At 44.1% G+C, this 23,461-nt stretch overlaps 2 protein-coding genes across 8 annotated transcripts in view; one reads left to right on the top strand and one right to left on the bottom strand.

The window, feature by feature from the left end:
* The window catches only part of TERT (telomerase reverse transcriptase), a gene marked incomplete at its 5' end in the record, with an annotated part of 59,672 nt that extends 50,656 nt beyond the window's left edge, over nt 1–9,016 (top strand). For 2 of the 6 annotated variants that reach the window (XR_014170731.1, XM_081920017.1), the window contains one exon: nt 8,002–9,014. Of the gene's footprint in view, nt 1–7,372 lie in introns of all 6 variants that reach the window. The other 4 variants (XM_081920016.1, XM_081920014.1, XR_014170732.1 and 1 more) reach the window with 3 other exon arrangements.
* The window catches only part of LOC309374855 (sodium-dependent neutral amino acid transporter B(0)AT3-like), a 37,237-nt gene continuing 20,688 nt past the window's right edge, over nt 6,913–23,461 (bottom strand). The window contains exons 2-14 of one of the 2 annotated variants that reach the window (XM_081920046.1): nt 22,104–22,404; nt 19,908–20,048; nt 18,986–19,123; nt 16,788–16,969; nt 16,306–16,416; nt 15,410–15,522; nt 13,815–13,943; nt 13,273–13,423; nt 11,580–11,784; nt 10,704–10,863; nt 9,028–9,184; nt 7,185–7,382; nt 6,913–7,139 (exon numbers count right to left, since the gene is read on the bottom strand). In XM_081920046.1, coding sequence (XP_081776172.1) covers nt 7,074–7,139; nt 7,185–7,382; nt 9,028–9,184; nt 10,704–10,863; nt 11,580–11,784; nt 13,273–13,423; nt 13,815–13,943; nt 15,410–15,522; nt 16,306–16,416; nt 16,788–16,969; nt 18,986–19,123; nt 19,908–20,048; nt 22,104–22,350 — 1,998 coding nt within the window. In that variant the 5' untranslated portion in view covers nt 22,351–22,404 and the 3' untranslated portion in view covers nt 6,913–7,073. Of the gene's footprint in view, nt 7,383–9,027; nt 9,185–10,703; nt 10,864–11,579; nt 11,785–13,272; nt 13,424–13,814; nt 13,944–15,409; nt 15,523–16,305; nt 16,417–16,787; nt 16,970–18,985; nt 19,124–19,907; nt 20,049–22,103; nt 22,405–23,461 lie in introns of both variants that reach the window. The other variant, XM_081920045.1, reaches the window with a different exon arrangement.

The raw sequence follows: 23,461 nt of genomic DNA, 5'->3' as shown, positions 1-23,461 counted from the left end.
CCCTCACTCAGCCACACACCCCAGTCTCCCCTGCATGAAGCCAGGACACCCCCTCACTCAGCCACACACCCCATTCTGCCCTGCATGAAGATAGGACACCCCCTCACTCAGCCACACACCCCTGTCTGCCCTGCATGAAGCCAGGACACCCCCTCACTCAGTAACACAGCCCAGTCTCCCCTGCATGAAGCCAGGACACCCCCTCACTCAGCCACACACCCCATTCTGCCCTGCATGAAGATAGGACACCCCCTCACTCAGCCACACACCCCTGTCTGCCCTGCATGAAGCCAGGACACCCCCTCACTCAGTAACACACCCCAGTCTCTCCTGCATGAAGCCAGGACACCCCCCCTCAGTCAAACACCCCAGTCTCCCTTCATGAAGCCAGGACACCCCCTCACTCAGCCACACACCCCAGTCTCCCCTGCATGAAGCCAGGACACCCCCCCTCAGTCACACACCCCAGTCTCCCCTGCATGAAGCCAGGACACCCCCTCACTCAGTAACACACCCCAGTCTCCCCTGCATGAAGCTAGGACACCCCCCTCAGTCAAACACCCCAGTCTGCCCTGCATGAAGCTAGGACACCCCCTCACTCAGCCACACATCCCAGTCTCCCCTGCATGAAGCCAGGACACCCCCTCACTCAGCCACACACCCCAGTCTCCCCTGCATGAAGCCAGGACACCCCCTCACTCAGTAACACAGCCCAGTCTCCCCTGCATGAAGCTAGGACACCCCCTCACTCAGCAACACACCCCAGTCTCCCCTGCATGAATCCAGGACACCCCCTCACTCAGTAACACACCCCAGTCTCCCCTGCATGAAGCCAGGACACCCCTCACTCAGCCACACACCCCAGTCTCCCCTGCATGAAGCCAGGACACCCCCTCACTCAGCCACACACCCCAGTCTCCCCTGCATGAAGCCAGGACACCCCCTCACTCAGCCACACACCCCAGTCTGCCCTGCATGAAGACAGGACATCCCCTCACTCAGAGTGGATGGGAAAACCCAACGTAAAACCATTTTTGCAGGCAAAAAAAAAAAAAAATATCAGGGGGGGGTGACAATAAATTTTCTGCACCAGGTACCACCTGACCTTCCTATGCCTCTGAGCTTGCGATGTAATTGCCTCTCACATTCAGAAGCTGGTTATCAAGTGCAGAACCAACCAAGTGATGCACATGCACACATAACTGAGCCATAGGTCAAAACCAGCTTTAACAGCATGATTTCAAGACTCAGGAGCACTTTCCAGGGTCTGAAAACATGTGCCATCGTGACAAGAGATGTTGACATGCATAAACGTCAAGAGATAGATGTATGTATTGCTATACAGGCAATAAGAGGAGCCTTGTGTGTTATATATGGGTTGTAGGGAACGAGATACCCCAATTCTTCTCCCTTGCGCCATAGTTGTCTCTCCATTCGGCTCTGACAGCTACACCAGCCAGCTTTCACCATTGTGTTTCACAAGTATCACTGCTGGTGCAAAGCGTCCCCTTCTGCTCACTAGACGGGCAAAGTGCTGTTGGCAGGACGCCCAGCAACAGCAGTCAGCAGAAAGCCCCCAAATGGAGGGAAGGCCAACCTGGTCCCTTGCGTGTTACGTGATAGCACCAGGCCTGATGTGAGCCCAATTGCTGCACCCAACTGGTACAGAGATTGCCCTGACTGCCCTCCTTCCAGAAAACCCTGTCAGGTTTGCCTTGGGTTTGGCTTGCGCCCTCAGTATGCAAAGGAGTCTTCTGCCACAAGCAAAGTGCAGTCATGCTAATGAGTCACATTTAAGTGACTCTAATACCTGTGTTCAAAATTACTGTTTGGAATACGGTAAATAGCACCTAGTATTTATAAAGAACTTGTCAGAGCTGCAAAGCATTTTGCATGCATTATATTTGTAATCCTTAAAACAGTCCAGTAAGCTGGGCTTATAAATCATTTAGAGATTTTATTACAATCAAGCAGTATATAATTTTTGTTAAACAAATAAAATTATTTCCCTTGTACTTTTGAGGGGCATAGTTCTTGCAATAAAAGCTCATCTGTTACATGTATTTGAGATTCTCGAGGGCATTGAACTATTTTTAAAGAGCCTTGTTGCAGATTTGAGCCATATAATTCCATTTTATATATATTAGGGATGGGCAAGTTTATGGTCAAACTCTTTCTCCCCCAGGAGGCAGTGCTGTTCTCCAACTTGGTTGGCTTTAAAAGAGGATTAGACAAATTCATGGGGGAGGAGATAGGTACTAGCCGTTATGACTACAGTGGTACCTCGCAAGACGAAATTAATTCGTTCTGCGAGTTTTTTCGTCTTGTGAGTTTTTTCATCTTGCGAAGCACGGATTCCCATAGGAATGCATTGAGGCTAGTATTCATTCATAAACTAGAACCTTGACTCCCCATCATGATTTATTTCCACAATTTGCATTTTTATGCAAAAGCCACCAGTTCTCTGAACTGTAGAGTCTATTGGCAGGCTTAATCATGCATTTCTGTTTAATAATTTTACACACACATACACCCCCCAAAATTGAGAAAATGTAAATGCACGCAAGATGCAACTGCTACCCTAAGATGTCCTACAAAACCACAAATGAATACGCAGACAGGAAGCTTCAGTGGAGAAACTTGCAAGACGTTTTCGTCTTGCGAAGCAAGCCCATAGGGAAATTTGTTTTGCGAAGCAACTCAAAAAACGAAAAACTCTTTCGTCTTGCGAGTTTTTCATCTTACGAGGCATTCGTCTTGCGAGGTACCACTGTATTGCTCTCCCTCCACTGTGGGAGGCAGCGCTGCTTCCAAAAATTGGAAACTACACGCCGCGGCGAAGGCGGAGACCCTTTAAAAACCCCAGGCGGAGGAATCCTGGGAACGTGGGATTCGGCTGACACCAGGAGCGCCCATCCTACTTGCAAGGAAACCCCTTTTTCAGGGATCCGAAGCGACGTGGGGTGAGCGGCGCGGTGTTTTGAATCGACCGCTATTTTTATAGAGTGAAGCCGCACAGCATTGCCGGAGAGCGCTGACTTTTTCCTGGGGACAATTGGACTCTAAACAAGTACCCGTGAGTAGATCGGAAAATTGGATTAAGAAACATTTTAATTTGGCACCGAAGCAGGAAGGTTCTAAACAGGAAGTCCGCCTTCCGCTTTTGTAAACAGACTGAAGCAAAAATTGTGCAAGCTAAAGTCAGGAAAGTCATATATAAAGGTTTAAAATTCCTCCAGTTTTAACCATCAAAACCCCTCGTGGAAGCAGGAGTAAAGAGGAGGAATTTTGATTGTTCAAGCCTGCAGGAGAGAGAGTAAAGAAAGATAAATTTCCACCGTCTCAAACCTGGGAACGGGGTGTCAGAGACAGAGATTTTTGGGGAAGTTCATTGACTTTGAATGGAACGCCTTTTGACAGATAGTTAAAGAAGAGAAACAAATTGAGTCCAATGTTGCCTTTTGCATTTAAAAGAAACAAATAACTTGAAAAATGAAAGTAATTCTCTTTTGTTGGACCTGCTTCCAAAAGATGGATACAAATAGAAATTGTCTCCTCTAGAGGGAGCTTGTTAAATTGTTGCTGGAGTCGATCTAGGGATTTCACAGCTGTGGAGATTAAGATCGTGGGACCAGATTCTGACCTTGAATAAAAATGTGTTTGGAAGAAGTTTTGGTGCTTGCTTTTTGCAAGACAAGTGGTTTGTTGGAGCAGATGCATGAGAAGATGGATTTGATGACTGTTGCAGTCAAATATTTTGGACAAACAGTGAATATTTATACAGAAACCATTCAGGAGCCAACGCAGGAACCTGTTTTGACAGGGCAAGTGCAAATGCAGAAGATAATGGAGGCGGTTGCTGTTGAACCTCAAGTAACACAAATGGAGAGACCCGAGGCCCTGCAGGAGCATAAGCCGCTGTCCTTGAAGACTGAATTTGGAGTGGGCCAGGGGGGGTCTGGAGATGTGGGGGCCCTTAATTTTGGAGGGACTTTGAAACATGCTTTTAAATATTTTCTGGACTACACTGCCGACTGTGGGGAATGGGACTGTGGGGAATGGGCTGATCTGTTGAGGAGAGACGGAGATATTTTTGAGTTGGAGTATCCCCGAGACCTACTCCTCAACGAGAAAGAAAAGAAATTAAGAAAGAGATCAACAAAAGACAAGGTAAAGTGCAGGTACAAACAAGAAGAAGATCTGCAGAAGGGACATGGAAAAGACTTAAGAGCCTCGGACATAAGATTACCAGGTTGATGGACTAGATGGAATGGACAGTAAGGACTGACATAACCCAAGACCAGGAAGAAGAGACGTCGGAGGAATATTGGAAGATTTTTTTAAAAAAAAAATATTTTGGGAATTAGTGTAAAATTAATGAGCATTAGGAAAAATGTTGGAATGAAAATATTTGGCTTTAGTAGAAATGATATAAGGAATTATGTACAAATAAATATTAAGTTTTAAGCTTTAAGGTATTTTATGGTAAGATAAGGTTAAAATAAATTAAGGTAAATTGAATGACAGAATATAGTGACAGATGGAAAGGATTTGCTGAGTTATTTAATAGGTTAGACTGTTAAGACAAATTATTCAATAAAAATTGAGAAAGATGGAAAGAATTTGCTGAAACAAATAACTAAACTAGAATACAAAAAGGGAGGTGTGAGGAGGTCAATGAAACAAGTGAATGAAAGATAAAGATATGCAATATTGGATGTGTTTTTTTATTGTTATTGTTGTATTGGTTTTTATGTTTTCCTTTTCCTTTTTTGATGTATTGTTATGCATGTTTTGTTAATTTTTTTGTTGTTTTCTTCTTTTCTTTTTTGTGTAATTTTTGAAACTTCTAATAAATATCATTTTTAAAAAAAACAAAAACTGGAAACTACAGGAGTGGGGTGCTTCAAACAGCTAAGAAGCCTGCTCCCCATCACATGAAGTTTCAAAATGTCCTTGGGAGTGCAGGGATGGGGTGTGCCAATGTGCCATGCAGCCCAGAGGCATTGCATTAGCAAAAAATGGCCACCCTTGTTTTAAAAAACAGCCTGCGGACCACCCAATAACCCTGTTCGGAATGATTTGTCTGTCGGAGCAGCGATTGGTTGATTTTAGCATTCATCTTTTCAGGTGAAATACGGTTGCTCCGGCAAATTCCAGAAGCTTCTGTACAACTCCTGAAGGAAGTGACGGAACCATCACTATATGAAGATTTCAAAGCCATTCTTGATTGAATAATGCGGTCTTATTGTAGGTAAACTGTTTTATTTTTCCTTTAAAAAAGAAAAAGAAATAAATAGCTAAGTCAACCTCCTGTAGGAGGAAAAATGTAGTAATTTGGTGCCTGAAAGAATGCTTAGTGCCATGAATAAAGGTAAAGGTAAAGGGACCCCTGACCATTAGCTCCAGTCGTGGCCGACTCTGGGGTTGCGGAGCTCATCTCGCTCAATTGGCCGAGGGAGCCAGCGTACAGCTTCCGGGTCATGTGGCCAGCATGACTAAGCCACTTCTGGTGAACCAGAGCAGTGCACGGAAACGCCGTTTACCTTCCCACCGGAGCGGTACCTATTTATCTACTTGCACTTCGACGTGCTTTCAAACTGCTCTGTTGGCAAGAGCAGGGACCGAGCAACGGGAGCTCACCCTGTTGAGGGGATTTGAACCGCCGAACTTCTGATTGGCAAGTCCTAGGCTCTGTGGTTTAACCCACAGCGCCCCCCGCATCCCAGTGCCATGAATACATGAGCTCAAACTGACGTTTTCAAAGTATTTTATCGGCAAAGTAAGTAATGGGATATGCTCCATTTTTATTTCTATTTTTTACTGTGTAAAAAATTCACCTACCCTAGAATTGTCAAGGGGAATTATATTTTTCTGTAATCCAACAATGGTGAGATCCTTATTCTGGTATCTTGCCTACAAAGTGATCTAGGGCTTCAAGTTTCTGTGTTCTGTTCACTAAGCCTTGTTTGCGTAAATCACTTAGAAAAATGTGACCTCTGTTTTAAAAACTCAGTGGCACGTTATTTTATGATTGTGGCTGTCAGAAGCATGTGGTTTTCCTTAACCCTTGCTCAGTAATCCTCAGATCATTTGCATGTTTGAGACTATTACTGTATTTCACATGGCCTTTTAGCAAGAACAGTTGTTGTATCTTTCTTGGTAATGGCCCATTCACTTGGTAAATCTGAACAATCTGAATGAAGGATGAATGGCATGGCCGAGTTCAAGTGGTTAGATATAAATAAACTACTGATTCTGTCCAAACTAGTTTATGTTTCTACAAATAAATGGGATGTTCTAGTAGCTATAGGGGAAATCATCATAAAAAAGACTCAGATCTCCAATTTAGAAAATACAATTTGTGACTTAATGGATTGTGTCTTCTAAATTCCAGTTATTATTTATATGTGTATGTGTGTATATTGTAAGGGTAGTGCCTGAAAAGATCAGTGGAATTACAGAGCTACCTCGGTTTAAGAATTTAATTCGTTCTGGAGGTCCTTTCTTAACCTGAAACTGTTCTTAACCTGAGGTACCAATTTAGCTAATGGGGCCTCCCGCTGCCGCCACACTGCCGCCGCGCGATTTCTGTTCTCATCCTGAAGCAAAGTTCTTAACCCGAGGTACTATTTCTGGGTTAGCGGAGTCTGTAACTTGAAGCATCTGTAACCAGAGGTACCACTGTACCATGTTCTGTCCACTTATAATGACATAATTTTGTAATCAGGCCCTAGCAGTTTTCCCCTTTCTAAATCTCATGCACCGAATGGCCTTAGGCAAAGCACTTCTTTCAGTCTCAGCCCCCACACCTGCAATATAGGGATAAGAATGTGGACCTGCCTTATACGGTTGGCGTGGTAAGACTTACAAGATAATTATGTGTTATGTATTATGAACAGTCTTGAGTGCTATATATAAAGATGCATTTATTGAAAAAACGTTTTTACATAGAAATCCTTACATTCTTACTGATTGAATACCTTAAATTTGAGGATACATGTGGGGGGGTTAATGGTGAGGATAAGATGGGGAAAACAAGGGTGACCAGATTGCTTAAACAAAAGTTAAGATCAGGTGCTACTGGTGATACCAGGGATACCAGTGCTACCGGTGCTACTGGTGATACCAGGGATACCAATGCTACTGATGCTACCGGTGATACCAGGAATACCAGTGCTACCGGTGCTACTGGTGATACCAAGGATACCAGTGCTGGTGTCTGGATGTATTATTTGTAGCTGTTTCTTTTTCAGTACGATTCTCCAAAGTTGGTAAATGGCTCCGAAAGGGATCATCAAACATGGTACACTTTCCAGCATGATAGAGATGACGACAGCCCAGGGAGGATACTTTTTTGGCTCTTTTGCAGGAAAATGTACCTTTGGGAGAAATGAATGTATTGCATGAAAGCCACACTAAACAGCACAATTTTCTATGTGTTTACTCAGAAGCAAATCCCATCAAGTTAAATGGGGATTGCTCCCAGGTAAGTGAGGACAGGAATTACAGCTTGTTAATACTTCAAAGTGGGAGCTAAGCAAAGGTTGGCATTATTCCAAAAGGGAAAGGGAAGGCTCCTGAGTTGCATGCAGTGTAGGGCTAAGACTATGGCTTCATCAGCACAAGGATGTCTCCCCACATGATGGGATGTTCTCTTCTCCACTGGTGCACCTCCTAAATACCTTCTAGGGATTTCCCAAACCCTCTGGAGCAGGCATCTCCAAACTCGGCCCTCCAAATGTTTTGGGACTACAACTCCCATCATTCCCAGCTAACAGGACCAGTGGTCAGGGGTGATGGGAATTGTGGTCCCAAAACATCTGGAGGGCCGTGTTTGGGGGTGCCTGCTCTGGAGCAAATTTTGGGATGCCATGGGAGGAGGAGAGGAGGGGAAAGCCCCATTGTGCTAGTGGTGTGTTGTATCTAACAAAAAACAATTTTTTAATGAATGCTCACTCCTGTCACACGAAATGGTAAAATCTCTCTGTTTTTATGTAGGCTGGGACTTGATAACAAACAGTTATCATCAAGGCTGATCATCTGAAAACTCATGAAGCTGAACAGATCTGGGACTGGTCAGTGTCTGTATGGTTGGCTAGCTAGGAACCACATGGCATCCATCTGTCGGAAGAGTGTGCCTTTGTGGGTAAAGTCAAACCATTAGAGAGTTACAGCACCTACTGTGACAGTAGAGACCAATACAGAAAAAGCATGTTTGCTGTTACAGGTGCGTTATGGCACTCTTTTCTGCGTCCCACCCCCACTGGTCATTCCTCCTCTGTCCACTACTGTGGATACACACCCTGACTGTCTTTCTCCAGGCAATACCATCTTGTAATAGGTACATACGCAAGTTTGATGGCTCACTACACGTACAGCAGACACACACCTCCTGTGCCCCACAAAGAAGAAAACAGCCCAGCAGGCATGTAGGGTTCTGTAAAGCCTGTTTTAGCTTTGTGTCCTAGATGGCAAGAGCCAGGATCACTGTCAAGCCCTTGGTGGGCTGTAGTATATGACTGATGGCATCTTTGGCCTTGGTGTGAAGAGGATGTCTGTTTATTCAACCTGCTTTTAAGTTGCTCTTCAGGAATGCTCTAAGAGCAGCTTACAGCAGAGTAATAAAATGAAAATGTAAAACCATTTATTAAATGTCCGGCTGAAACAAAAGAGGCAGGACATTAAATAAAAAGGCCAACATAAAGCATCCTCAGTTGATTATACTTAATAATTTTATTATTTATACCCCGCCCATCTTACTGGGTTTCCCCGGCCACTCTGGGTGGCTTACAGCATATCCTAAAAAATTCAGCATTAAAAATCTGGTGAGGTTAATTAGCTGCAGGCCCCCCTGTAAGCCCTAGTGAAACATCAGTGATGGCTCAGGAATTCTGTGCTTAAGCAGAGCATATTTATCACTTCAGGAGTTCATAACAGCAAGATTGGAGTGAGACCTCAATCCCCCCCCCCCCATGAATGCAAATTAGGGAAAGACTAGTAATGACTTGTATAAAGGTAACTTACATAATTTGGGTTCCAAGTATAGTACCTTGATGGTGGCTCAACTAGTACATAGGACAAAAAAATTAGGAACATTATCACTGGGGAGAAAAATAGCCACGTTGCCTTCCAATAGCCTTTTAGTGGTCTTCCTATCATATCTTTCACATCTGCACTGAATCTGTTAATGAAATGGATACATTTAATGAGTGATCTGTGGACAATTCACTTGCATGCAACCTTATTAAAAAATGAAGCCAGCTAAACTTCTGTTTCTGCCTGCTCATCACTTGATGAATGCAGGAACAAGTAGAGCAGCTACATAAGCATCACTCAAAAGAGGGAAATGCAAACAAAAGAGGATTCAGGCTTGCGTAAAACATTTATGTGCTAATTTAAAAATGATTTCTGTGACTGAAATAGAAATGTATTACATGTCTCTACCAGCTAGCCTGTTCCGTCTCCTTTCCACGCTTTAACTGCTGGTGGGAAACTTTGAAGCCTCTGCTCTCCCTGCCTAGAGTTCTTAATCTTTTAAACCACAGGGATTTTGAAATCAAGGACTGCCTCAAATAGAGATCTATCCTCTCTGACAGCTGCTTGGGCTGTTAAGAAGGCCATATGCACCCTCCAAAATCAAATGATCTTTTACACAAATGAATTAAACACAACAGATAGGAAACCTTTATCCTATTGCAACTTGTGGGGTGTATACCCCCAAATTATGCATAAGGCTGCAACCCTTAGCTGGGATCATATTCCCACTGTATGCAATGGAATTTATTTCTGAGCAGGGGTACATGGATTATACTTCAAATACAATAACCAGGTATCTCTTGCTGCACCTAGGCCAGTAAGAGACCTGGCAGACACCCTCACTTTTGACTTTCCTGCCTCTCTTAAAGATCAGGCCTTCATTGCTTTTTAATGTTTTGATTAGCCAGCCACTTCCATAATTATTGATACTGCTTGTAATTGTATTTTATGTTGTGCATCACCCCAGTGTTTTATTTGGCAGTACAAAAATAAATAGACTAAATAAAGGTTTGTTGCTTAGAATGTTGTTTTCACGGGATAAAGGAGGGAAATGGAAGTGTCACACCTCACCAGCTTATCAATGGGCTTGGTTCTCATGATCCCTATGATGAGGGGTGCTGGTAAATCTGGGTCCTGGGCCATTCCACTTCAAATAGCAATGGCTGTTGGCGACTGTACCTCTTCAGACTGAATGCCCCTCATATTAAACATAACGGCTCCCCCCATGGATGAGTATTCAGTTTTGAAACACAACTCAATAAAGCAGTGTGAAGCAGTCCAGATTAGACACCAGTTTACCTTGTAAACCCTCTTCAAGCATTAGAGTTAGTTTCCATGTAAGTGGGGGAGCAGGCCGGGGGGGGGCAGGGGAGACACTCCATCACTAAAAAATCCTGATTTGCATTACAAGATGTAGGTGGATTAGGCTAATTTTGCTGAGAATTTTCAGGCATTGCAGAATTTGTCTAAACAAATCTGCAGTTAAGTTTCACTGGGTTATGCTGAGTCAGTAGTTCTGTTGAACCATCTAGTTTCTCCATAGTGTGTTCATTTCTTAATAGAAATGCTTACTTATGAATAGAGCCTCACGTGTTCATCTGCCTTGAGTTGCTTGTGCACCTAAGGGCTTATCCAGATAAATATGCGAAGAAACATAGCCATACCTTTTTATTCCATAAATAAATACAACACCGATCACTTCAAAGAAAGTGATGATGAGCAAAGGCAAGGTCCCCGCATAGGCATCAAACATCTCAAGCCAGTAGTTTCCTGATCTCAGAGCAAAAAGCAGGCCCAGCAGAAAAGCAGAAAGGCATATTAAACCTACAGGCAACAACATTCATTAGTCAAATTAACACAAATGAAATAAAAGAAAACCTAACCATTGGTGTTTACATGTGCGTTTATAATCAATCCCAACATGTCTGTTACGTTCTTGCCAAACACCCAAGTTTTGCCACTCACCTATCCTTAATGGTTAATGAGTGCAATGTGGCATCATTAAGACTGTACAGTTTCTGCTCACCAGATTATTGTTATTGTTGTTATTACTGTTTATTAATTTATACAGTGCCCTTCGGAGATATCAGGGCAGTTCACAAGATAAAAATACAGGATAAAAGCACAAAATAAATAGAACAAAAATGAAACAATCACCCCCGCTCCCACAAACACATTTAAAAGGCCATAGAATTAGCCCAAGATCTGGCTGAAGAGGAACTTTTTTTGCCTGGCTCCTAAAGATGTATAATGAAGGTGGCAGCCAAACCTCCCCGGAGAGGTTAATGAAACTGGAAAGAACGTATCTTGAAACAACAGCAGCAACTATAAGAAATGAGCCAGGATATTCCCCCATTGAAATACTGTCTTGCCCACGAACCCTATCTCAGCCCCAACCTGCAATACAGAGATAATGCTAAGCTGCTGTTGTTTTTGATTGCTGAAATAATGTAGGTGAAGCACTTTGAACCGAGTAAAGCACTGTATCACTCTGGAGCATTGTCATCAGCAAAGAAAAGGATTTGAGGAAGATGCCTTACCACATATAGCCTCCTTGTATATGTATCTAGACACAGTGTGAGATTCTGTGAAAAGCGTCAAGATACTTTGAACGAGTCCAAAAATGGAAGATATACCAAGACTGAACAGCATAAGAAAATACATTATCGCCCAAGTGTTGGATCCAGGCATCTTAAGCATGATTTCAGTGAACACAATAAAGGCCAAGCCGGTTCCAGAAACACTCTGCAAAATTCACAAATAATGGTAAAAACTGTCAGATTGATTTCTGAGTGTCATTTATGCAGAGGCAAAATGTTGTACAGTATTACTCAACATTTAGCCATCATCTGGAATAACAGACAGCCATTACCAATTACAAGTTCATATTTGGGTGGGTGGGTGAAACAAAAAACCCTTTTGACGTTGACCTTTGGCACCTGAGATGTGCATTTTTAGGACTCACCATAAAGGTAAAGGTAAAGGGACCCCTGACCATTAGGTCTAGTCGTTGCCGACTCTGGGGTTGTGGCGCTCATCTCGCTTTATTGGCCGAGAGAGCCGGCGTACAGCTTCCGGGTCATGTGGCCAGCAGGACTAAGCCGCTTCTGGTGAACCAGAGCAGTGCAGTGGTATTAAGTTGCCGTAATCTGTTTTTAGTGTTGCATTTTAAATTGTTGTCACTTGCCCTGGGATCTAAGGGTGAAGGAATGGTAATAAAATAATAAAAAAAGCAGCCACCTAAGCTCACACATTGCTTTCTGTAGTTCTTTTCATGCTCATATGTGCAGACACAGGTATGGTTTCTGTGTGTCTCTGCAGAATTATAAAAGGAAACTTCTCAAGCTGGACTAGAGTTTTGGTGGGTACCCTGAGCCCCATCTTCTGTGTGTAAGTATTTGTGGCTAAAAAAAGTGGCCATGGAACACCCCAGTAACAGTAGTTGTAGGGGGGAAGGTAGATTGTGTTTCTTCGGAGATAACCAGGCAAACAACTTGTGGTCTCTGTGCACTCATACATATGGGCAGAGTAACAAGCTTGTTTACCAGAGATGGAGCAGCGTGTATGAAGCCAAAGAGCTAAACACAGCTCTTCTGAAAGAATTTCCTGCCTGGGCCATCACATCAACGGTAGCTGAAGAGCCAGGGCTGTGACCACCTTGCAGCATGGCAGAGGTCCAGCAGAGAAACTACAGAAAAATGCAGTGGAAGCTGCAGAAACCTTCATGGAATGTGACCAGAGAAGGAAGTTCCATTCATTCATAACAAAGCTGTTGACACAGTCAGTGTTGCCTGTCATCGCTTCCTCTCAGGTGAGGTTGCATTGCTCACCTGGCTTCCCAAAATACCACATGCCGATGTGAAGGAGAGGAGCAAGGCGGCAGGGAGGTTGGCATGGTGCACATGCTGCAACAGGAGCAGTGGGTTGGCTCTGCCACAACAGCCACCCTCGCCTTGCCCTCCTCCATAAGCAATGACAATGTGCACTGTTGGGAAGCTGGGAGAGCAACCTAGCCCCACTTCTGCCACCCTACTGGTCCCTACTCAATGCACTACCTGTCATGGCAAAAACCGCAAAATAGGTGCCTTGGCAGAAAAAGAGCATATGAATGCCATCAGGAACTTATGCCGTTTCTGTGGCAATAGCCCCAGCAAGTGGCGTTGTTTTGGCGACTACAAAATCAGTGCATACTGTACTTTTACAACTGGATCATTTTGCAATGGAGTACGATACCTGATCAAGGAAATATTGGAGATCACAATTTGCCAGGTTGAGAGATGTAAGTTTATTGATATCCGTTCCGTTCAAGTAACTGAGCCAAAATGCACCGCTGTCTACAGTGATGCTTTCGTTCCTGAATGCCTTGGTGATGTATTTAACATTTCTGTCAGTAAAGTCAGGAATGGTACGAATTATTTGCATTGCCACAGTCCTTAAGAAAAACAACAGCAATTTGCTTCAAATAGGGGCAGGCCAGGGCCAAACGGGTTTATGCACAACCACTGACGTGCGCTGGGACCAGGAACGCAACCCCCATACAAACAGGAAGTTGCCTGTATACCTGAATTAATGATTATGCACATGGAACATGCAGGATTGTATACTTTGTGTTCTATGCTACAATCTTATTTTAATTCTGCCCTCTGGGGTCCCCTAAACTGGTTTAAGGGGGGGGGGGAGAAATGACACTAAATTTTAGACAATGAAAAACAAAAATTGTGAACTTGGACGAACACCTTAAATTGGTTCCTAACTGTGAAACTTGAACGGCTCACCTTTCCAAGCATTCTTTATAGGCCATTGTTGCTTTGAACCCCAGAATCGAAAAAACTGGGATTGACGCAAACAAAGAAGTCAAAGAGTTTATTCCTGCTATCATGACAGCATCCAGTTCACAGTCATTACTAGGAAAAACAAGTACATAACAACCCGATTAAATGTTACAAAGACCAGCACCGAGTCTGTAACTTCTAATGTTATACATTTATTATTTTATTTGAAGTACTTGTAATCTACTCTTCACTGAATATTTTCAATCCCAGAACAGTAAAAAATAGCAATAGTAGACAGATGGCATGATGCTGTTTTATGCTCACAGGAACTTTATGGAGTAAAGCTATATTGAGAACATGCAGCTGCCTCAGTCACTTGCCTTCTGATCAAAAATAAAAACTCTCAAGTCAGGGCTCTGCAGCTGACTCATTAATCATAAATCTGCTCCACTTCCCAGCATGGCCGCGTGGCCACCCACTCCCCACCGGGGGCAGGGGACTTTGTCCCCCGTTGCCTGGAGGATCCCGGCCATGTCAGAGCCCGGCCAGCCATCCACCCCCACCCCCACCCCCCGTGGCCAGGGGGCATGGCCGGGGCCATTTAAACGGAGGAGCGAGCCAGAGGACTTCCTCTTTGGCTCGCTTCCTCAATCACCCACCCTCCCTCCCTATTTTGCAGGTTAGGCTATGGCCTTGCTATTGACTTCAGTTGGTCGCCTTGGTTGACCGAGGGGCCTGGTGGGAATTTTTCCACTTGGCAAATTGGCACTGGCCACTTGGTTTTCGCCTACCTTGTAGCAATCGTCACAACTTTGTTAGGATTGCGGTTAGGCATTGTTTGACCTTGTGTGGGGGAGAGGAGGTGTGGTCATCACCTGCCCCTCCATGCTTAAGGGTATTCCATTAAGGAAACCCGGGGGTGTTGATCTAGTCTGAAGCCCGGCTAGGGGGCTAAGGCCTTGACATGACCCCAACAGGAACACCAGGGTGAGCTTCCTGCACAATGGGCAGGAGTCAGATATAGTCAGGTCCAATCAATGCCTATGCCAATACCTCTCACATTCTGTAATTTCAATAAAGTTGTGGCCAAAATTTGCCCGATAACATAAACCTAATATCCGTATCCTTGTGTGAGTTATTTGCAATGAGGGGGTGGCTTCGGGGTCTCAAGTCAGGGCTCTGCAGCTGACTTCAGTGGGACTCATTCATCATCAAGTATTGCATCTCAAACTTAGCTGAACTTTTCCCACTTCCACATTCACTCCCATCCTTCCTGCAGATGATGTGAAGATCTTCACAGGCAGACATGCGTATGCAACCTGCCACTGTTTGTGTGCGGCAGCCTGTGTACTGGGGCATCTGCCCAACTCTGACATTGCAAAAAGAACAATAAAGGGTATCTTTGGGACTCACACAGGGAAACATCAAGAGAACAGAGCCAACCACTTTTCCTGGGCTCCAGTGTGGGCTGAATGAGAATTGAGTCTTGTCTCCAGAGATCACTGAGGCGCTATCTCATAGAAGTCAATTTGACTGCGTCAAACAGCTCCTCTCCACATTGCGAGTGAAAGCTAACAAAACTGCAAGATTATACCTACTTTGACGGGTTGTAGCTTGAATATACTATGAGTCCCCCACATCCTAAAGAAAGAGAGGAAAAAATCTGGGTGGCTGCATCAAGCCAGGCACGTGGATTGTTGATCTTCTTGAGCTGTGAGAGAGACAGGGAGATATCAGGGCTAAACACATTATTCGTCTCATAATTCCTGTGTATATTTCACTGATACAGGCCTTCCTGGCAAGCAGTGGAAAATTAGTGTGTTTTCTGAATTCAACAAATTCAGAACAGAACAATGCATTATACTGGCAAACAAGTGTTTCACAAACTGCCTGCTGGGGGCTTGTTGGAGGGGGAGAATCAGTGTCTAGGAGAGAGCGCTTAACTCTTTCCATGCTTGGCGATAGTCCCTTACAAATGCTCACTAGAGTGCTTTTACCTTCACTTGCACATCTTCCAGTCTTGGACCCTGCCAGACGGAGAAACAAAAAGCAGCCCAGGGGAGCATTTGTAGGGAAGAATTGGTGGGCATAGGGAGGATTAAGTACCTGCCCACTGGCTTCCTCTGCAAATGCATCTCTCCATCTCTGCATTCGCCCAGCATTACAAGTCAAATACAGAACTGGGACACCCCATGCTTGCACAATGAAGTGTAGTTCTGCCCTGTCTGCTGAAAAATAAGATTTGACCCAGGGTTGCCTATATTCGTAAGTTCTAGAAAAGGGCATTTTTACACATGCTTCTGTTCTTCATAGATTCCAGAGGGAATTAACAAAGTACAATTGCCAGAATATGTGTGGATCCCAACTAGTATTAAGTGGTAAACAAAGAAGCAGCATGGAGGAAAGTTCAAAGTTCAAAGCCACCTCTAAAAGACCAAGTCAGACTTTCTGTACATCATCTGGAACACCAAGGATCAATTGAATAAATACGTGCATTAGGAGTCATGAAGTACACCAATCCGTGAAAGGCTCCTGGGAGAGTCAGTCCATAAATTAGGAATAATGTTAGAATTAGGTAAGGAAATGTAGTTGTAACATATATTGCCTAAGAGGAAGAACAAAGCAGAGAAGAAAAAAGTGAGTGTCAGGAACAGGTGAAGGTAACACCATGAAATATATGAGCACTTAAGATAGATTATATTCTATTTTCTGTCCGGACTGTAGCATTTCTGACTGCAGGCAGGTAATAAGATGATCAAATACATGCAAAAAACCCCTCCTGCATATGGATTCTAACCTAGCTTCCTCCCAGATGCATTAGTTTTCAATGAGCAGGTGCCTTTTAAAAAATATGATAGAACATTCATTCATGTGAGCTGCCTTCTGTCTCACGTGGTGCAGTCTAAAGATGGCTTTACCACCTCAGTAAGGACCAGGTCAGTGAAATACAGGTGTCTGGTAATAATCCCTGCTCACCTTTCCAGTCGATTCAATTCCTCGTATTGTACAAATGAACACAAGTAACCAGCAGGCTGCCAAACATAAAACCAGCCACCACTGAAGCGGACCACTGTTTGTAATATCCGTGCTTATGTTTAAAGTGTACCTATACCAGAAATAATTGGTAGGTGTGCTTTTGTTACATTCTTCAATAAGTTCTGAAATAACAAGCACAGAAAGCATTATCAAAACAGATGGAATCGTAGAAGAGTTGGAAAGGATCCTGACGGTCAGGAATATGTAGTTGTCCCATTCTGCACCAATTGAGCGTGCAGATGGTATAAAGGTAAAGGGACCCCTGACCATTAGGTCCAGTTGTGGCCGACTCTGGGGTTGCAGCGCTCATCTCGCTTTAGTGGCCGAGGGAGCCGGCGTACAGCTTGCGGATCATGTGGCGAGGATGACAAAGCCGCTTCTGGCAAACGAGAGCAGCGCACGGAAACGCCGTTTACCTTCCCGCTGAAGTGGTACCTATTTATATACTTGCACTTTGATGTGCTTTTGAACTGCTAGGTTGGCAGGAGCAGGGACTGAGCAACCGGAGCTCACCCCATCGTGGCGATTTGAACCACCGACCTCCTGATCAGCAAGTCCTAGGCTCTGTAATTTAACCCACAGCACCACTACATTTTAAAAACTCCATTCCATTTTTTGTTTTGTTTTTAAGGAAAATGTGAACCTACCATAAACCCCTCTCCTCTGGAGTTCTAGAATGAGGTATTGTTTAGTTTGGGGAATAGCCTCCTCTTGATTGACAAACAGGGCTTTCCAAAAGAATGACATCAAGAGCCCTTCACCTCAGCTCTTCCAGACTAAGCCTGGAACAAAACTCTCCAGCCCTACATATATTTGTGTTAGGGATGCAACCAGGCACAGCCCCAGGTGAATGGATATGTGCCTCATCCTCTTGAAGCTGTTCCATGAAGGGGAAGGGGCAGGAATGGGGCCTTTCTTCAGGCATCAATTCTCTCTGCACAGGAAGCTCTTGCTTTGGCATAACTAGTAAACTAGCCAGGAGTGGGGAACCTTTGGACTTCCAGGTGTCGTTGAACTACACCTCCCATCAGTCCTAGCAAGCATGGCCTATGGCCCAGGATCGTGGGTGCTGTAGTGTAGTAAGAGCTGGAGGGCGTGAAGATGCCCCACACCTGCTTTAAGCTATTGGCCCCATCTACACAGCACTTTAAACCATTATTAAACTAAGCTATACCTTAAACATGAACTTACTGCTGCTTCTTTCAGGTGGGGAGGGTATAAATAAAAATATTATTATTATTCTATCTCTGCTGCATTACCAAGTGCTTCTCTCAGTTCATATCCTATTCCCTTTTGGTACAACTTACAAGTGCTGCTTTCTCTGTAATTCTGTCCTTTTGGAGCTGTAAGATTTGGGGTGTATGTTCACAGGATGCAACTGCAGACACATGTTCATGAGGACACAGCCTAACTAGGTGAGTCTTGCTCTGAAGAGCAGGGCTTGGGGGGGGGGAGAGGTCAATTTAAAGTGCAGTGCATCTGGGTAGGAGGGGGAGCTAACCCCCCCTTCTCATCTGTGCTTTTTTATGCAAGAGAAGAGGAGAAGAATTCATCCAATCTTTGTACACATTACCATTTACTCTTGCTCTAGTGCGCTCCCAATGGTGGATTTTGAATCCAGAGACATAGAACATTACCAAAGATGTAGAGCTAGCCTGGAGATTTTTGATAAATCCTGCCATTGTGTGTGTTTTCCATCAAACCAGCTTCAACCCAAAAAGAATACACATTTGATGTACAGTTCAGCTGAGTTGTGTAACAGCGTATGCACAGATGATAGCACCATGAACGGTAATTGGGAGGATTGCAAGCGGGAGGGAAAATGAAGCAAGTAATGCACATTGGGTACAAACTTCCCCATCCCATCTCTGGTGTGCACAAATGCAACCTGACACAAAGACACAGCTGATAATGCGCGCATAGCCTACACAGAAAAATGGGCACCTGTAGGGCTTTGTGTCTAGACCTTGCTTATCCCAATCTGTGACTAGGGCCAAAACAGGCATGGCAGGAACACACCTGGGTCTGACAGTTGCTGACTGCGGCAGAGTTGGACAAACAATTTAATGCAGTGGTTGAAGGATACATAGAAAAGCAGATACTAATAACAGAAAGAAGCAAGAGACTTGGGAACTCACCTGGTTTGCTGGTATCTGTTGGGCAGGAACTCCAAGGTAATGGGTTTCGGAAAGAGTTTATAAAATACCACAAAATCCAGGCCAAAAGCATATTGTAATAGAGAACTACTAGGAAGCACACTATCACAGAAGAGTAACCTGTGGAATATACAAGCACACTCAGATTTGGCATGAACAAAGAAAATTGCTTTTTAACATACATATTGTAAGAGTCTGATTCACACAATGGAAAGATCAAATCCAATTACTACCTGAACTCTGGCAGTCTGGAAAACAATATTGCTCTGTGAATTAAACGTTGATGCTAACAAACTAAGCAGTGGTGCGGGAGGGGGGGAGGCAATTCTCATTTTGCCTCAGGTGGTGAAATCACACAGGTTGCCCCTGAGTGGCTCTGTTTATCTTTCACACAGATAGGCATGCAACTGCCTGAGTTTACTACTACTGTACTGGGATGCGGGTAGCGCTGTGGTCTAAACCACTGAGCCTCTTGGGCTTGCCGATCAGAAGGTCAGCGGTTCAAATCCCTAAGACGGGATGAGCTCCCGTTGCTGTCCCTGCTCCTGCCAACATAGCAGTTCAAAAGCATGCCAGTGCAAGTAGATAGTTATCACTGTGGCAGGAAGGTAAACGGCGTTTCTGTGCACTCTGGTTTCTGTCATAGTGTTCCGTTGCGCCAGAAGCGGTTTAGTCCTGCTGGCCACATGACCCAGAAAGCTGTTTGAGGACAAACACTGGCTCCCTCAGCCTGAAAGCGAGATGAGCACTGCAACCCCATAGTCACCTTTGACTGGTCCTTTACCTTTTACCCTACCGCTACTGGGTTTACTATCACACCCTCATGTAGTCCATGCATTTTCCAGGAAGGAGCAATGATTAGAAGATTGTATAGTCACAAGTAAAGGCAGTTGCAGAAACCTACCCAGTCCTCCCAGGTAAGGTGAGATGTGCCACCAGACTTCAATGCTGCCTTTTTTCATGCGTTGCCCTACAGCTAATTCAAGAAAAAATATAGGGGTGCCTTCCAACAGAAATGCGATGATGTATGGAATCAGGAATGCCCCTAGAAACACAATTTCCAAGCAGTTAGCTCATAACAGTGGCATAGCGTGGGTTGCTGGCACCCAGTGCAGGCAAGCCCCTGACACTGATGGAGCACATCTCCAGCCAAGTGGGGCCTTGCTGTGCCAGCTGCCTGCAGGGGCATGTCTGGCCAGTCCAGGCCACACTGGGGATGCCCCTTGTCCCCTCCCTGTGCTCCATGGGCCTGGACTGCTTTGCATCCTTCACCAGTGTGGGGAAGCCAATGCCTGGGGGGGGGTGCCTGGTTGTGTTCCCTCAGAATTCTACCCCTTGGCCCCACACACTATGCCACTGCTCATGCCCTCCTCCACCTCTAACTTTCTACTAGCATTATCTTTATACCAGCAGCATCTGTTAGGTAAGTATGTTGTACATAAAATAATTATTAAGTAAAGCAAAAAAGCTGTAACAGTTGATTGAGAGAGGATTTTTTCCCCCATATGGTGATAAAATGGGGGTAAGAAAAACTGGGGGCGCTACCTTAACTGCTATGGCACCCAGTTGTGGATCTTAAGAATTTTTCCATGAAGGGACAAGGGTTCTACAGCTTATGATCATTAACTTCCTCCATTGGGGAAGCTGTGATGTTGATATCAGATTGAAATCGGGGCTGCCCCCGCCCCCATGCAAACAATATAAGGGGCAGGGAGGTGTTGTGGAGTGAGCTAATCATGTCCTCCCGCTTAGGGTCTGTGCAAAAAGGCAATAATATACAACTAATTGTTAGAGGGTTTTTTGTGTTGTTTTTTTACTGTGGCATGCATTGAAACTGCATCTAATTGGTGGGGATTTACCTGCATAAATCAGACCTGCAGTGAGAGATGTAGAAGGTGAAAGTAATGAAAAAAATGCTGCTTCATTGATTGAGAGTTCCTTGCTGCTGTTTTTGCACTTACATTTTAGCTTGTTTTTTTCATTTTTTTAAAAAAAATCTGGAATGTAGCGTGGGGGGGGGGGAGAATCAACTTTGAGGGAAATCAGCTAGAGTCAACTCAGGTGTTCATATCTCCCTTGGTCTACGTTCTCAGGTGTAAATTATCTGCTTTCCTTGAGGAGAAGAGATTGGCAAAAAGTTACAACCAGGAATGATGCTGCAAAGGAAGTTGCTCTTGGACAAAGTAGCTTGTTTCTAATCTCTTCACTTTTCAACAAGGAAAAATACACATTTTAAAATCATTTATCAGAGTCAAAGCACAGAAACATTTAAAGAACTCTTATTGTCACAGTTGCCTAGAAGCAAGACTATTTGTTTTTCATGTTTCTTGCCAATAGAATTTAAATAAAAATAAAAATCCATGTCCGTTTAGTCAGAGAAAGTAAATAACTCAGACACTAAATCCCTGCAGTGAAAGCAAATCAATCAGTAACAATAGATAACAATTCCAACAAGACTTAAAGCTTGGGTTGTAAGTCATTCAGTAATACTATTAAGCGCTGCATGCAAATCAGAGTTGCAGTGAGGCAATGAAGTTAACAGAAAAATTAGGGACATATCTTTCCCAATTTCTCTGTCTTGTTGTTTTGCTCTGGGCACATAGCCATCTGTCAATCAGAAGGAAGAGCAGGATGTAAATGGCATTATTTTTTATTTTATTTAGCAATGAATTTCTCAAACCAAAAATAAAAAAGGACCCCTCCCTTTTACAGAACCTGTGATAGTCTCCTTCTTCTAGCTGTCATCTGCCACAGATGAGGCCATGAGGTGGAGAGTCGAGACATTTAAGTACCTTTACAGCTGCCTCTGCAGAGCCATTTTAGGCCACCTTTGTTCCCACCTCTGGCTTTTTTGCCATCTCACATAGAGCCCCTTAATCTCCCTTAATGGCTCACAACCCAGGCTAACACCTCACTGGGAGGCTAGCCTGGCTATTCCAAGAATTAAAAGCACTGATTAAATTTTAACAGTTGCTGGATCCAGAGATTAGAGGAGTGTGGCACACCCCAAACACATATTAATTTAGAACAAGAGGAGCTTGTCATAGTTTAGTCTGAACAATCATGCAACTAATCAATGAAAAGGTGGGTTTTCTCTTACCTCCTCCATAGGTTTGGCACAAATATGGAAAACGCCACACATTTCCAAGACCCACAACAAATCCAGCACAGCTTAAAAGGTACTGGAATTTACTATCCCACTTGGGCCTTATGTACTCTTCATCGCTGCCTTCAGATTCATCAGTTTCCATCTTTACTTTATACTCTTCAACGCCACCTTCAGGTTCATCAGTTGCAGGCTTTAATTGATACTCTTCAATGCCGCCTTCAGGTTCATCAGTTGCCATCTTTACTTTATACTCTTCCACGCCGCCTTCAGGTTCATCAGTTGACTTCTTTACCTTAGACTCTTCAACGCCGCCTTCAGCTTCATCAATTGCCTTCTTTACCTTAGACTCTTCAACGCCGCCTTCAGGTTCATCAGTTGCTTTCTTTACTTTATCCTCTTCAGCGCCGCCTTCAGGTTCATCAGTTGCCTTCTTTACTTTATCCTCTTCAACGCCGCCTTCAGGTTCATCAGTTGCCTTCTTTACCTTAGACTCTTCAACGCCGCCTTCAGCTTCATCAATTGCCTTCTTTACCTTAGACTCTTCAACGCCGCCTTCAGGTTCATCAGTTGCCTTCTTTACTTTATCCTCTTCAACGCCACCTTCAGGTTCATCAGTTGCCTTCTTTACTTTATCCTCTTCAATGCCGCCTTCAGGTTCATCAGTTGCCTTCTTTACTTTATCCTCTTCAACGCCGCCTTCAGGTTCATCAGTTGCTTTCTTTACTTTATCCTCTTCAACACCGCCTTCAGGTTCATCAATTGCCTTCTTTACTTTATCCTCTTCAACGCCGCCTTCAGGTTCATCAGTTGCCTTCTTTACTTTATCCTCTTCAACGCCGCCTTCAGGTTCATCAGTTGCTTTCTTTACTTTATCCTCTTCAACGCCGCCTTCAGGTTCATCAGTTGCCTTCTTTACCTTAGACTCTTCAACGCCGCCTTCAGGTTCATCAGTTGCCTTCTTTACTTTATCCTCTTCAACGCCGCCTTCAGGTTCATCAGTTGCCTTCTTTACTTTATCCTCTTCAACGCCGCCTTCAGGTTCATCAGTTGCCTTCTTTACTTTATCCTCTTCATCGCCGCCTTCAGGTTCATCAGTTGCCTTCTTTACTTTATCCTCTTCAACACCGCTTTCAGGTTCATCAGTTGCCTTCTTTACTTTATCCTCTTCAACGACGCCTTCAGGTTCATCAGTTGCCGTCTTTACTTTATCCTCTTCAATGCCGCCTTCAGGTTCATCAGTTGCCGTCTTTACCGTATCCTCTTCAACGCCGCCTTCAGGTTCATCAGTTGCCTTCTTTACTTTATCCTCTTCAACGCCGCCTTCAGGTTCATCAGTCGCCTTCTTTACT

This window comes from Podarcis melisellensis (assembly GCF_964234715.1).
Source record: "Podarcis melisellensis genome assembly, chromosome: 7".
Taxonomy (NCBI): Eukaryota; Metazoa; Chordata; class Lepidosauria; order Squamata; family Lacertidae; genus Podarcis; species Podarcis melisellensis.
This window is presented reverse-complemented; position numbering and strand designations above follow the sequence as displayed.